The 12,648-nt window shown below is 40.4% G+C and overlaps 1 protein-coding gene across 4 annotated transcripts in view; it reads left to right on the top strand.

Annotated features, from left to right (window-relative positions):
- ADAM9 (ADAM metallopeptidase domain 9) overlaps positions 1 to 12,648 on the top strand; it is a 98,398-nt gene that overhangs the window by 7,072 nt on the left and 78,678 nt on the right. For all 4 annotated transcript variants that reach the window (XR_006354744.1, XM_043982594.1, XM_043982595.1 and 1 more), the window contains exon 2: positions 9,744 to 9,841. Coding sequence is in view for 3 of the 4 variants with exons in the window: in XM_043982594.1 (XP_043838529.1) it covers positions 9,744 to 9,841 (98 nt within the window). In the remaining variant the exon portion in view is untranslated. The remainder of the gene's footprint in view (positions 1 to 9,743; positions 9,842 to 12,648) is intronic.

Genomic DNA, 12,648 nt, shown 5'->3' on the forward strand with positions numbered 1-12,648 from the left:
TTGATTTACATAAATTATTAGGAAATGTTAGATACAAAAGGTTTCATGAATGTGAAATAAAGAAATTTTAGTATTTGATAATGTTTGGAGTTGCCATTTTGAGGTTAATACATACTTTCCCTCAATACACTAATTTGGTTTAAATTGTATTAAAGGGTTTCATTTATGTCCTTAAAATATGATGTTTTAGAAATTTTATCTACTAAGATTTGTATATCCTTTAGCTTCATTGTCTGTTTAGTCTTGTTTTGAATTTAAATATTTGTTCATTAAACATTAATTGAACATTTACTATATGTTGGCAGGAACTGTACTATGCTGTGGAGAATATACAGAGAGCTAATATGAATTCTTTCAAGTGGCTTGTAATATTAGAAATAAACACAAATAACTATTTTGTTGTTTAGTTGTTTCAGTTGTGTCCAACTCTTTGTGACCCCACTTGGGGTTTTCTTGGCAAGAATACTGGGAGTGCTTTGCCATTTCCTTCTCCAGCTTATTTTACATGTGGGGCACTGAGGCCAGTAGGGTTAAGGGCCTTTCCCAGGGTCTCACAGCTAAGTGAGCTCCCAAAGCCAGATTTGAACTCAAGAAGAGTCTTCTTGATTCTAAGCCCAGCACTCTATCCACTGGACTACCTTAGCTATAGCACAAAGCGATATGTGTTAGGTGTTGTATGAGTGGTACAAATGAAGTGTTTAGGAATTAGAGGAATAACACATTGCTGTAGACTTGAGGAAACCACAAGGAAATATACTGAACTTTACATCAGTTCATTAGCCCTTCAGCTTTCTTAGACCTAGAGGCTTGTAGCAACAGACACTCAATGCCTTGTTTTCTTCATTCAGAACTGAGGTATATCTGGAGATGAGGGATACCTGTTTCTAATCACTCACCCCTATTACACTTTCTACCCTTTCTCAGCCCTGTTCCAACCCAGTTCACCTAGTGCATTGCATCGTGCCCTTTGAACTCTTCTGCTAGAACTTTATCAGTGTCATAGTCACTAATTGGATGTTTCCTGTGGCTCTGTCCTAGTCCATCTTCTCTGTTTGCTATAAGCTCTCTGGTTGTTTTCATCAGCTTCCATGACTTTGATATTCCTTTCTGTGCAGATGATTCTCCGGTCTCTTTATCCACCCCTGGTCTCTCTCTGGAGCCACAGTCCTTTGTTATCAGCTTGCAGTTAGCCATTTTGACCTTGATGTCCCATAGATATTTCAAACTCAGCATGAAGAAAACAGAGCTCATTATCTTTTCTCCAAATCTGCCCATTTTCTTTCTTTTTCTTTTTTTGTTGTTTTTGTGAGGCAGTTGGGGTTAAGTGACTTGCCCAGGGTCACACACCTAGTAAGTGTCAAGTATCTGAGGTCAGATTTGAACTCAGGTCCTCCTGACTCCAAGGCCGGTGCTCTATCCACTGTGCCACCTAGTTGCCCCTAATCTGCCCATTTTCTAACAGGCCCCATCATTCCTGCCAGTCATCTAGACTTACAACCTTGGCATCATTCTTGACTTCTCTCTTATCTTACATGTCAATTAGTTGCCAGATCCTATTCTTACCATTACAACACCTTAGGAGTACATCCTGTTCTTTCCTTTCATATACTACCTTAGGTCATACCCTCATCACTTCTTGCCTAGACTATTGCATTAGCCTTTTTATTGGTCTTTCTCTCTCAAATGTCTCTCCATTGCAAATCATCCTCCACGTAGCTGTCAGTAATTTTCATTTATTTTATTTTTTTCCCCAGTTTATAAGGATTTATTTTTTTCTCCTTCCTGCCTCACCCTCCTAAATTGGGACAGAGTGAAATAAAGATAGCATTGGAAGGTTGGAGTAGTATAATAATATAATAAAAATAGCTAACATTTACATAGTGCCTACTGTGTGCCAAGTATTGAACTCTTTGAAAAAGTAGTGAAAGTAAATGAAGTAAACTCAGAGTTGGAACAGTTGATGTGAATGATGGTGGTAGAGGGCAGTTTGTAAGTTGCAACAGAGAGAGTGTATTGAGAGACAAGAAAGAATACATGCAGAGATTATGGTCGGTGATGCAGTATCTTCCAGTAAGAACCAGATTTCTGTGAGTATAAGAAACTGGAAAGAGTGTAGAAAGATGAGCTTAAGTTACTAATGATTTTTTTTACTAGTGGTTTTTTAATTGCCAAATCTTATGACCTTTTTTCAGTCTAATTCTGTCTTGACCTCTCTGCAGCTTTTGATGCTAATGATGTCCCTCTCCTCCTGATTACTCTATCCTCTGTTTCTGTGATGTTTCCCTGTCTGGCTGCTCCTTCTCAGACTGCTTTGTTTTATTTCTTGAGCATAATTCCTATTTTGGAGAGGTTTAAGAGGTCCTGAGGATTGGAGAAAATGCCTAGTCCCAGTCATCTTCTTGGTCACTTTGACCTGGAGTCCGTATATTCAGTTGTCAGTTCTTGTCATTCTCTCTCTAACAGCTCTTATAAACTTCCCCTTCACTTTTCCTACTCAACCACCAGCCTAAGTTTAGTCTCATCATCTCTGAGGAAGTGTGGTACTATGGAAAGAGCACCGTCTCTGGAATCAGAGGTCTGGGTTCAACTTCTTCTTATGCTACTATCTGTGGGACCCTGGAATACATTTAACTTCTCTGGGCCTTAGTTTCCTTGCCTTTAAAATGAGGAAGTTGCTAGCTGTGTGACCCTTGGCAAGTCACTTAACCCTCATTGCCCCTAAAAAAAAAAAAAAGAGGAAGTTGGACTAGACTCCCTCTGAGGTCTGTTCTAGCTCTGGATCTACTATCCTTTTCAGTGATGCTTTGACCTCATGCTGGAACTGTTGAAGTAGCTTCCTAATTGTTCTCCCTTTTCCAAGTCTCTCTCATCTCTAATCCATTCTCCACACAGTTGTCAGCACGATATTCCTAAAGCACAGATTTATCTTTCTTCACGCCAAATAAACTTTGGTCTTGTCAGTCATACTGCTAGATGTTACTGTTTTTTAAAAATTCTGCATGTTACCTTGAAAATATCCTGCTTATCATTTCCTTCTGAACATTTTTCTTTTCTTTTTTGTGTATTTTAAAAACGGTTACAATGTCCCCTTCATTTTTTTTGGTATCATTATTGCTAACCTTCCCTTCCCAATAAAAACTGAGAGAAAGGAAAGCAAGGAGAAAAGAATAACCCTCGTAATATAAGCGTAATCAAGCAGAAACAGATCTACACTGAAGGCCACATCATAAAAGAGACTTACCTGTACTTTGTATCCATCATGTCTTGCACGATATAACATGCATCACCATAAGTCCTGTGGAGGCATAGTTGGTCACTGCTTTGATCAGAATTCTTAAAGTCCTTCAACGTTGTTTTTCTTTGCATTGGTGTCTTTATCTAAAATGTTCTTTTGCTCTGCATCAGTTCATACTACCCAGAATTCTCATTTTAAGAGACTGCCTTGAGGCCTTCCCCATTTTGATGAGCTCAGAGGTAACTTCCATGTTGGGCTCCCCACAGGCTTCAAGGACTGCTCAGGCTCTGCTGAGAATGACTTCATGTCTCTCTCTGATAGGCTAGGGCTGGCTATAGAACCATTGGTTCTGGAGGCTGCTTCAGGCTCGGTTTCTGAAAATGCCCACCCGCAATGCTTTCAGTCTTTCTCCTAAGATGGGCTCAGGGAATCCAGCCCGGGATTTGCAGAAGGCTCTCCTACAGCCTAGCTGGAGCAGGGAGTGCAGTGCTGGACATGACCCCAAAGTCTCTCTCCTGCAGCAGTGGGCCTCAGGAAGGTTCTGCCTTGACTGGGCTTGGTCAGGCTTGGGTGTTGCAGGGTTCTGGTGGAAAGTGGAAGTAGGACTGAAATAAGCCTTCAGGGGGCCCCTACACTTAGTCCTTTTGTGTTTTCTCATGACCTGCTGAGGCCTGTGTTTCCCAGGGTCTTAGCAGGCTACTCAGGTCCCTCTGTGGCTTTGGTAGTGTGGGAGTATGGTACTGATTCTGTCACTTGTAGAGAAGTATCTTTAAGCCCTCTTGGTGTGTTTGTGGGGCATCGCTTTTCTTGTACTGATCTCTCCTGGGCTCAACCTACTCCTCCCCCCCCCCCATCAAGGTTTAGAAGCATACATGCTTGACTGTTGCTGTCCCAAAATTAAACCGTATCAAAATTATTGCTTGTCCTAAGTAATTTGCACACAACTTTGGCTTATTAATCCTACTACAGTTTCCCCTCAGTCAAGTCTACAATAAAAAGTTACAGGCACTTATCTCTTTGTTTTTAAGGTTTTGTGCTTCAGCCAGGAATTCTGTTAAGATAGGTATGTGTAATGTTTACCACTTTACCTATTAGGAGGATTCATTAATGCATTATAAAACACCAGGAAGGGGGAAGGAAGGGAAAGGAATAAGTTATTAAGCTATGTTCCAGACACTGTACTAAACACTTTACAAATATTACCTCATTTTCTTCTCACAACAACCCTGGGAGATTGGTGCTATTATCATCCGCATTCTAAAATTGAGAAAATGAGGCAGACAGTAAGTTATGATTTGCCCAGAGTAGTCAGACTGGATCTGTGATTTCAGTGGTGAAAAAAATCCTTTTCTACCAATGTCATTGGGCATCTCTGCAATTTATACATACAGTAGAAGTGAACATTTTTTAGAGAGAATTATGGATAATAAGAAACTAATACACTGCTGTAGTAATAACTAGTTATTAATTTCTGATCCATCCTTTTTCTTTTATTTCTGTTAAAATCCAACTCCTGAAAAGGTCCGTCAGTCTCTGAAGGCTTGGCTGAGTGATTGCTCCTAGCCTCCTGGGCACATACTCTTTAACTAGTTTGGGACCCCTCATTTCTGGTTAAGAGTATAGACAAAATCCAGTCTGGGCCAAACTTACCTGGGGAAGGAATCCCCTGTCTTGGATCCCCTCCATTAGAGTTTAGGGCTATGAAGGAGAAAACTAGCTAGAGAGAGGGCGGCATAGAAATGCTTTCCCCATCCCAGATGCTTGAGGCTGTTGAGTCTCATGATCAAACCCAGTTCTCTGGAGGAGGTGCTGAAGATTTTGGCCCTACTCCTCATTAATGTCCACCAATCAGGGTTGACTTTTCCTGTGGGGCATTCCTTTTCAGTAAGAATTTAAGGGATTTCAGGGTTTCCCTTTTGGTGTCTTTGGTTACTGAAAGAAACTACTGATGATCAATTTGTTAATTACAGGCTAGCTTAATTAATAAATTGATTATCAATTACCCAGAAATTCTGTCTCTCAGGTTTATTATTCATCACAATATATCTATACAACCTATGCCAAGTGAGGTTAGTATAATACTTGGTATTTCTGCTGGTATTTGTAAATTCTAACTGCTGATAATGTTCATTCTAAATAAAATTTAAAGGCCTATTAAACTATGCAACTCTTGGTGCCAATCTGCTTATAAAAGAAATGCTTTGGAAGCACAGTTTCCTCACAAATAGTGGACATGCTGCAGGTGTAATTATTAGGTGTTCCGCAACAATCCTCCATTCATTAAATAAGATCTGACTATTATTTAGGAGTAACACAGAGTAGAAAAGTATATGATATAGGAAAGGTTCAAGTAACTTTGACCACTGAGAGGCATAAAAACTAGCAAGTTTAGTCTGGATGTGGAACCAACCCTGAAATATCCCTTTGTGCCCTTTCTCCTTGGGCTAGGGCTAGTCTTTAGGTTGCTTGGAGCCATGGAACTTAGTATCACCCTAGCTCTTTGGGTCCTTAGAGAAAACCCGGGTTTGCGTGTGGGGAGAGGGCGGGTATGTAGTGGTAACGGTACGCTTTCAACACTCTAGATGGCAGGCCTTAATATTTGGTCTCTAGGTTTTAGTCTGTAATCAGTGCCACCTCCTGGGCAAAACTGCTTCTCTGCATTCTGGTTCACAGAGCTTTCCTGTTAGACAAAGCCAATTTTCTACTACTCTTGGGCTGATGAAAGAGTGACAACCTCTTTTAGCACATAGCCACTTTTGGCTAAGTACTCAGAAAGTGTTAGCTTCTTTTGGTGACAAATAGTTCCGTTAAGCAGTGATCTGCTCTGAGACTCAAATGAGTTGCTCCCTCTTAAACTGTAGATAATCATAAGGCCATACAGTCTTTCTCTAGCTAGCTCTTAAAATAATAGGGGGTTCTGCCTTGTCTAATCAGTTCTCAAAGGATTCAGACCTCTTTTCACAGCAAAGCAGATCCAAACTGTCTTTCCCCCTCTTTTTCCCCCTCTCAAAGTAGAGAGAGGAGCAGCAGAGGGCAACCCAGGGACTTCTGAGAGATTTCCTTTCTTTCTCTCAGGCCATAGATGGTTCTGCAGTGTAGTTAGTCCAGCTGATTTCACAGCCCAGTAGGATTCAGCTTTCTCACAGTGAGCCAGTCAGCTCAAAGCAAAGCAGTACCTATCTTCCAATCAGCATGGCTCCAAGCAAAACAGCTGCAAAGCTTTTCTGTCAGCTCTGATCCTTACAGTTTCTAAATTATTTCTTCTGGAAGCACCTCTTCTTGTGATCTCCTGCCTTCTGTCCCCAATTCTTCCTATGCTCAATTTTTCTCACTTCTTTTACTACTACTTTTCTGCTTGCTTCTTCTTATAGTTTCTTCTTTGGCTTCTAATACCGTCTGTCAGTGCTTCCTCATAAGCAGTAAGTCATCTGTAGCTTATGATGTGAAACTTACCAGTACTGACTTTTTGTCAGTTGTGGCCCAACTGTCCTTAAAAATAACCATAATCTCCAAATATTTGCTGGATTTACAGTTTCTCAGTAGTAACCTTTAAAACTATGGAAGCAGTCACATGAAAATGAGCTGATGGACTGGCAGTTATAGTTCCTTCAGTTACTTCTTTGCCTTCAGACAAGTCCTCTCAGTGCATTCAGGAGGACAGTTCTTAATCTGATCCTTATAGAAATCTGTGTTTCCACACATTTTCTTTGAGAGGCTGTATCTTCTTAAGTTGATTTTCAATTTTTTAAACAAATGTTTTAGTTGACATACGAAGCAGTACCTTTCACAGCATTAAGAAAATTTCATTGCAAATGATACATGTTAGATGTTTGTTGATTACCCCCTATGTGTAGGTAGGATTTTAGTTGGAGCTTGAAGAAAGCCAGGGAAACCAGGAGGTGGCATTGAAGAGGGGGAGCATTCCAGGAATGGGAGACAACCAGTGAAAATGCCCCTTCAGGAGAAGGACTGTTCTGTTTGAGAAAAAGCAAGGAGACCAGGGTCACTAGATGAAGGAGTATGTTTTGGTGTTTAAGGTGTAGGAAGACTGGAAAGGTGATGCTGGGAGGGTGCAGGTTATGAAGGACTTTGGAAATCCAAGAGAGGATTATATATTTAATCCTAGAGATGATTGTGAACCACTGGAGTTTGTTGAGTGGGGGATAGGAGAGTGGTCATGTGATCAGATCTGGGCTTTAGGAAGATCACTTTGGACTTACAGTGTAGAGACTTGTGGCAGGCAGATGTACAGGAAGACTATGGCAGTAGTCCAGGTAAGAGGTGATGAAGGCCTGTACCAGTGGAGTGTGACTCCCAGAGTCTCTGTTGAAGGAGGACCTCCTAAGGCAGCCATCTCATTTCCCATTGGCTGCATTCTTCTGGGCTTTTTTTTTTTTTGTATCCTAGCTCTTAACACAGTGCCTGGAAAATAGTAGGCATTTAATAATTATTGATTGATTGACAGCATGGGTGGTGGTAGTGTCAAGATAGAAGGGGTTGAATGTAAGAGAGCATATGAAAATAAAATTGACAGGTCCTGGCAATGGATTGGATATCAGGAGGGGGGTAAGAGAGAGTGAAGAGTTGAGAATGACACCTAGGTTGTGAGCCTGGGAGGATGGCAGTACCTTGACAATAATAGGGAAGTTGGGAAGAGAGGATGGGGTGGGGGTAGGGGGAAGACAATTTAGTTTTGAAAATGACGATTTTTTTTCTTTTCTTTTCTTTTTTTTGCTGAGGCAGTTAGGGTTAAGTGACTTGCACAGGGTCACACAGCTAGTAAGTGTCAAGTGTCTGAGGCTGGATTTGAACTCAGGTCCTCCTGAATCCAGGGCTGGTGCTCTATCCACTGCGCCACCTAGCGGTCCCGAAAATGATGATTTTAAGATATCTTCACAACACCCCATTTGAAATGTCCAATAGGTAGCAGGGTTGCAGGACTGGAGGTCAACAGAAATATTAGAAAAGTGTTTAGGCAAGATATTAGATAAGTAAATTTGAGAATCATTCAACATAGAGGTTGTAATTGAATTGGGAGCAGATGAGATCACCAAATGAAATTGTATAGAGGGAGACTAGGAGAGGGCCCAGGGGAGAGAGTTCTCTTGGACACCCACCTTTAGCCTGTGTGACCCATGTGAAGATCCAGCAAAGGAGACTTGAGTAATTGGTTGGGCAGGAGAACCAGGAGAGCAGTGTCACAGAAACCTAGAGAGAAGACAGTATGAAGGAGAAGAGTGTGATCACAGTGTGAAAAGCTGCAAGTCTGACCATGTTCCCCCCTCAGGTCCTCCAATTCACTGAACTCCAGTGACTCCCTACCACCTCCAGCATCAGATATAGAGTCCTGTGTTTATCTGTTCATACATAGTTGTTAGAATGCCATCTCTCTCATTAGTCTGTGAGCTCCTTTAGGGCAGGAACTGTCTTTTGTCTTTCTTTTGATTCCCATCTCTTACTTGTCACAGAGTAGGCACTTAGTCAATGCTCAGTGACTATTACTTAGTTACTCCAAAGCATATCTGCAGAGGTGATCTATTCGTAGCCCTTCCATCCATGGCCATTTTTTGTATATGTAGCAGCTTGAAGTAAAGTGAATAAATACTAACTGAGTAAGAGTTAACAAAGATGAGAAGGGTAATGTTTGTCGACCTCTAATAAGTGCTAGACAAGGAAAGTTCTGCTTAATCAGTAGTGGGCAAATCTTTAGTATGACCTCAGAACATTTGCCGGTAAAAACTGACTGCTTCATGAAACCAAAGAAGGGGAAGGACAAAGAAAGCAAATAAACTATGAACAATGGAGACATTTACATTGCTATGTCCAGATTATTAGTCATCATAAATTGTACCATGCTGGCCCCTCAGGGATAATTTAGAGCTGAGGGAGGGACATGTGTGAGAGTGACTGTGTCCTGAACTAAAACTCAGGTTCATCGGGAGAGCAGGATAGAATGCAAGGAAGGGGCCTTTGAGTGCCCAGGAAGACCTGCCCTTCATTTCAGCTCTCTGGCAACTGTTCCAGGAACTCAGGAAACAGGAATTGATTCTGTGACACATAGAATAGGTTTGGGGACCTTGAGTACATACTTTCATGTATCTCTATCTAGAGGAAAGAGAGTACTTTCTAACTTTTATTTCTCTTATTACCTATCCACCACAATATAGTGTTGCTTTTCTGTATTTAATTCAGTAAATTTTTTACTCTGTACCTTCTATTGCAAGGCACATTGATACAAAGATAAAAAACTACATAGTCTCTGTCCTCAAGGAGATCTTAGTCTATTATGGAAGATGTGATGTATATACAAGTAAATGTGATAGCAGACAGGATGCAAAAAAAATCCACATGAAATATTATGAAAAGATTTAAGGAGAGGTGTTTTATTATATGTGCATGTATGATAGTTTTTCAGAAATTTGTACTTTGAGCTTTTGATATTTTTCATGGGTACCACATGTTTTCCCCTGCTCATCTGTTTTAATATGATTGCTTTTTCCTTTGATAGGTTTTCAGCAGACCTCACATCTGTCTTCCTATGAAATTATAACACCCTGGAGATTAGTTAGAGAAAGGAGAGAGGCCCCTAGGCCCTATTCAGCACAGGTAGGTTGTCTTTTTTTGTTTTGTTTTATTTTTGGGCAGGGCAATGAGGGTTAAGTGACTTGCCCAGGGTCACACAGCTAGTAGGTGTCAAGTGTTCTGAGGCTGGATTTGAACTCAGGTCCTCCTGAATCCATGACCAGTGCTTTATCCACTGTGCCACCTAGTTGCCCCCAGGTTGTCTTTTTTTTTTTTTAAATTCATTTATTTAAGTTTTTATAAAATTGTTAATACCTTGTGTCATCATATCACAGTCATTTCTGGGATTAAAAAACCAATCCTCCCCATTTCCTCTCCCTATTTAACCTTTGCTTGGTGATAGTTCTTGTCTTTTGTCTGTTTTTTTAATCTATCCTTTTCCCATTTAACACCTTTCAAATCAGGTAAGTTAGAGTTTTTGTTCTTAATTTGCTGTCGGTTTTGGTCTTTGCTTAAACAAGTCAATGATCTTAACTGTACAAAGGCAAATGATTCAAAAAGGAATCAATCAGGAAGCCTGATTGTTGTGTACTAGGTTGTGTTAAGCTATGGGTATACAAATTCAAAAGTATACAGTTTATGACTTCACAGAGCTTAAATTATAACAGGACACGACATATATGTATATACATATAAGTATGTATATGTATATATGTGTGTGTATATATATGTATGATATATACCAAATGAATACAAAGTAATTGTGGGAGGGAGGGATCAGGAAAGACTTCATGTAGAACATGACACTTGAGCTGAATTTTGATTCAAAGAGTTGGGGTTGAGGAGGGAGTGAATTCCAAATCTTTGGGACAGACAGTGAAAAGGCATGGAGACAGTGCATGTGTTGTGTGGATGGAAAAGCTAATGGGTTAGTACAGCTGGGGCTAGAGAATTCATGGAGAAACAGCATATGTAAGAAGACTGGAAAGGTACGAAGGGGCCAGATGATGGAGGATTTTAAATTCCAAACACAATAGTTTCTGTTTGCTCCTGGATGTATTAGGGAGCCATTGGATTTTGTTGAGTAATAAAATAACATGCTCAGACCTGCATACTTGAGGAAAATCACTTTGAAAGCTTTGTGATGGAAGGATTGGAGGGATTTCTTATCTGCTGTATTTCATATTTTTTGGTGGTGTTTTTCACCACTTGTCCGATCCATCCAGCACTTTTCCCACTCTTCAAGAAAGTATTTATGATGTATTGGTGTTAGGCTTTTTGTATAGTCTACAGATCTCTAGTCATTTTAATTTCTTAATCCTGAACAATATTTTTTTGGGGGGTGGGGAATCTTAATTGTTTATTGAGTAGGAGAATGACGTGGTTCCACTTGCTCTTTTTGAGTCTAGTAAAGATCCATTTTCCCCTCTATATGATTTTGCTCAGATTTTCAGGGTAACTTAGTTTTTGTTATTCTTTGTGTCATTGGAATGTCATATTCCAGTCTATATATAACAGATTAACATATCCATGCAATTTTCTTGTAATTATGTTTTAACTCTGCTGTCTGCTATAATACATCTCAGGTTTTTTGTTTAGTTATTGCTTTCAAGGAGTCCAGTCTTTATTACATTATCTCTCTTTGGCCTTTTTTTTCCTGAATCTTTTGACGTTGTTATACTATTGCTTGTTGTTTCATGAAATCAATTGAGTTCTTATTGCTCCCTTTTGTATTTCAGGGAGTTTGATACTTGAGTAATGTTTTTTTACAACTTCTGTCCCAAGCTGTTTCGTTTTTCATTTTTTTTCCCCTGAACCTTTATTTCATTTCTGATTTCATTTTTTATCTCCTGTTTCATTTCTTCCCCATTATTGTAGTCCTTATGTAGCTAAGCCATCCTGCTGCACTTGTGGCCCCCCCCCCGTCCCCCCCCCACCCCCGTCCCCCCGTCCCCCTTTCTGCCTCGTAGTTGTTATAGGATTGGTTTCTTCTTCTAGGTTTCCCTCTTGGGCTTTTCTTAATCCAGCAGACACCGTTTGGATTCCAGAGACCATTCTGGCCTTATTCCTCCATCACAGTCCTCCTTGCTCAGGCTCTTAACCCAGTGCTGCTCTTGTCTCTTGCTGTAGCTCTCAGCTGTCTGAGGGGTAACGACCTAAGAGTGTTAGGATCTGTCTTCCAGTCCATGATTACAGGAGCTTGTAACAGCCTCCTGAGTACTGGATGGAAGGCTTAAGGTTTGTTGGTGGCTTTTCTTTCCTGCCTCCTCTTCCTGTCTCTGACAGTGGGATCATTTACCAGGTATGTCTCTCTTCCTGGCTTTTGGCTGCTTTACCTGTGATCACATTGGTTTCTCTGGCACAAGCTCTCTTCCTGCCTTCATTGGGTTATGCATTTTCTGTTCTTTGTTTGGCTTCCTGAGTGAGATGTCTCTGCTCTGGACCTCTGGTTATTTTCATGAGCTGTTCTGGACCGGAGGAAAGATCTTCTGATTCTTTTGGTTTCCTTTCTCATTGGTCTTTCTGGGGTAATTTTCTGATATTTCTGAGCAATATTCTCTAACGTACTTTTTTCTTTCTTTCTTTCTTTCTTTCTTTCTTTCTTTCTTTCTTTCTTTCTTTCTTTCTTTCTTTCTTTCTTTTTTTCTTTCTTTCTTTCTTTCTTTCTTTCTTTCTTTCTTTCTTTCTTTCTTTCTTTCTTTCTTTCTTTCTTTCTTTCTTTCTTTCTTTCTTTCTCTCTCTCTCTCTCTCTCTCTCTCTCTCTCTCTCTCTCTCTCTCCCTTCCTTCCTTCCTTCCTTCCTTCCTTCCTTCCTTCCTTCCTTCCTTCCTTCCTTCCTTCCTTCCTTCCTTCCTTCCTTCCTTCCTTCCTTCCTTCTTTCCTTTCATGAGG

Source organism: Dromiciops gliroides, chromosome 2 (genome assembly GCF_019393635.1).
Source record: "Dromiciops gliroides isolate mDroGli1 chromosome 2, mDroGli1.pri, whole genome shotgun sequence".
In the NCBI taxonomy this organism is placed as follows: Eukaryota; Metazoa; Chordata; class Mammalia; order Microbiotheria; family Microbiotheriidae; genus Dromiciops; species Dromiciops gliroides.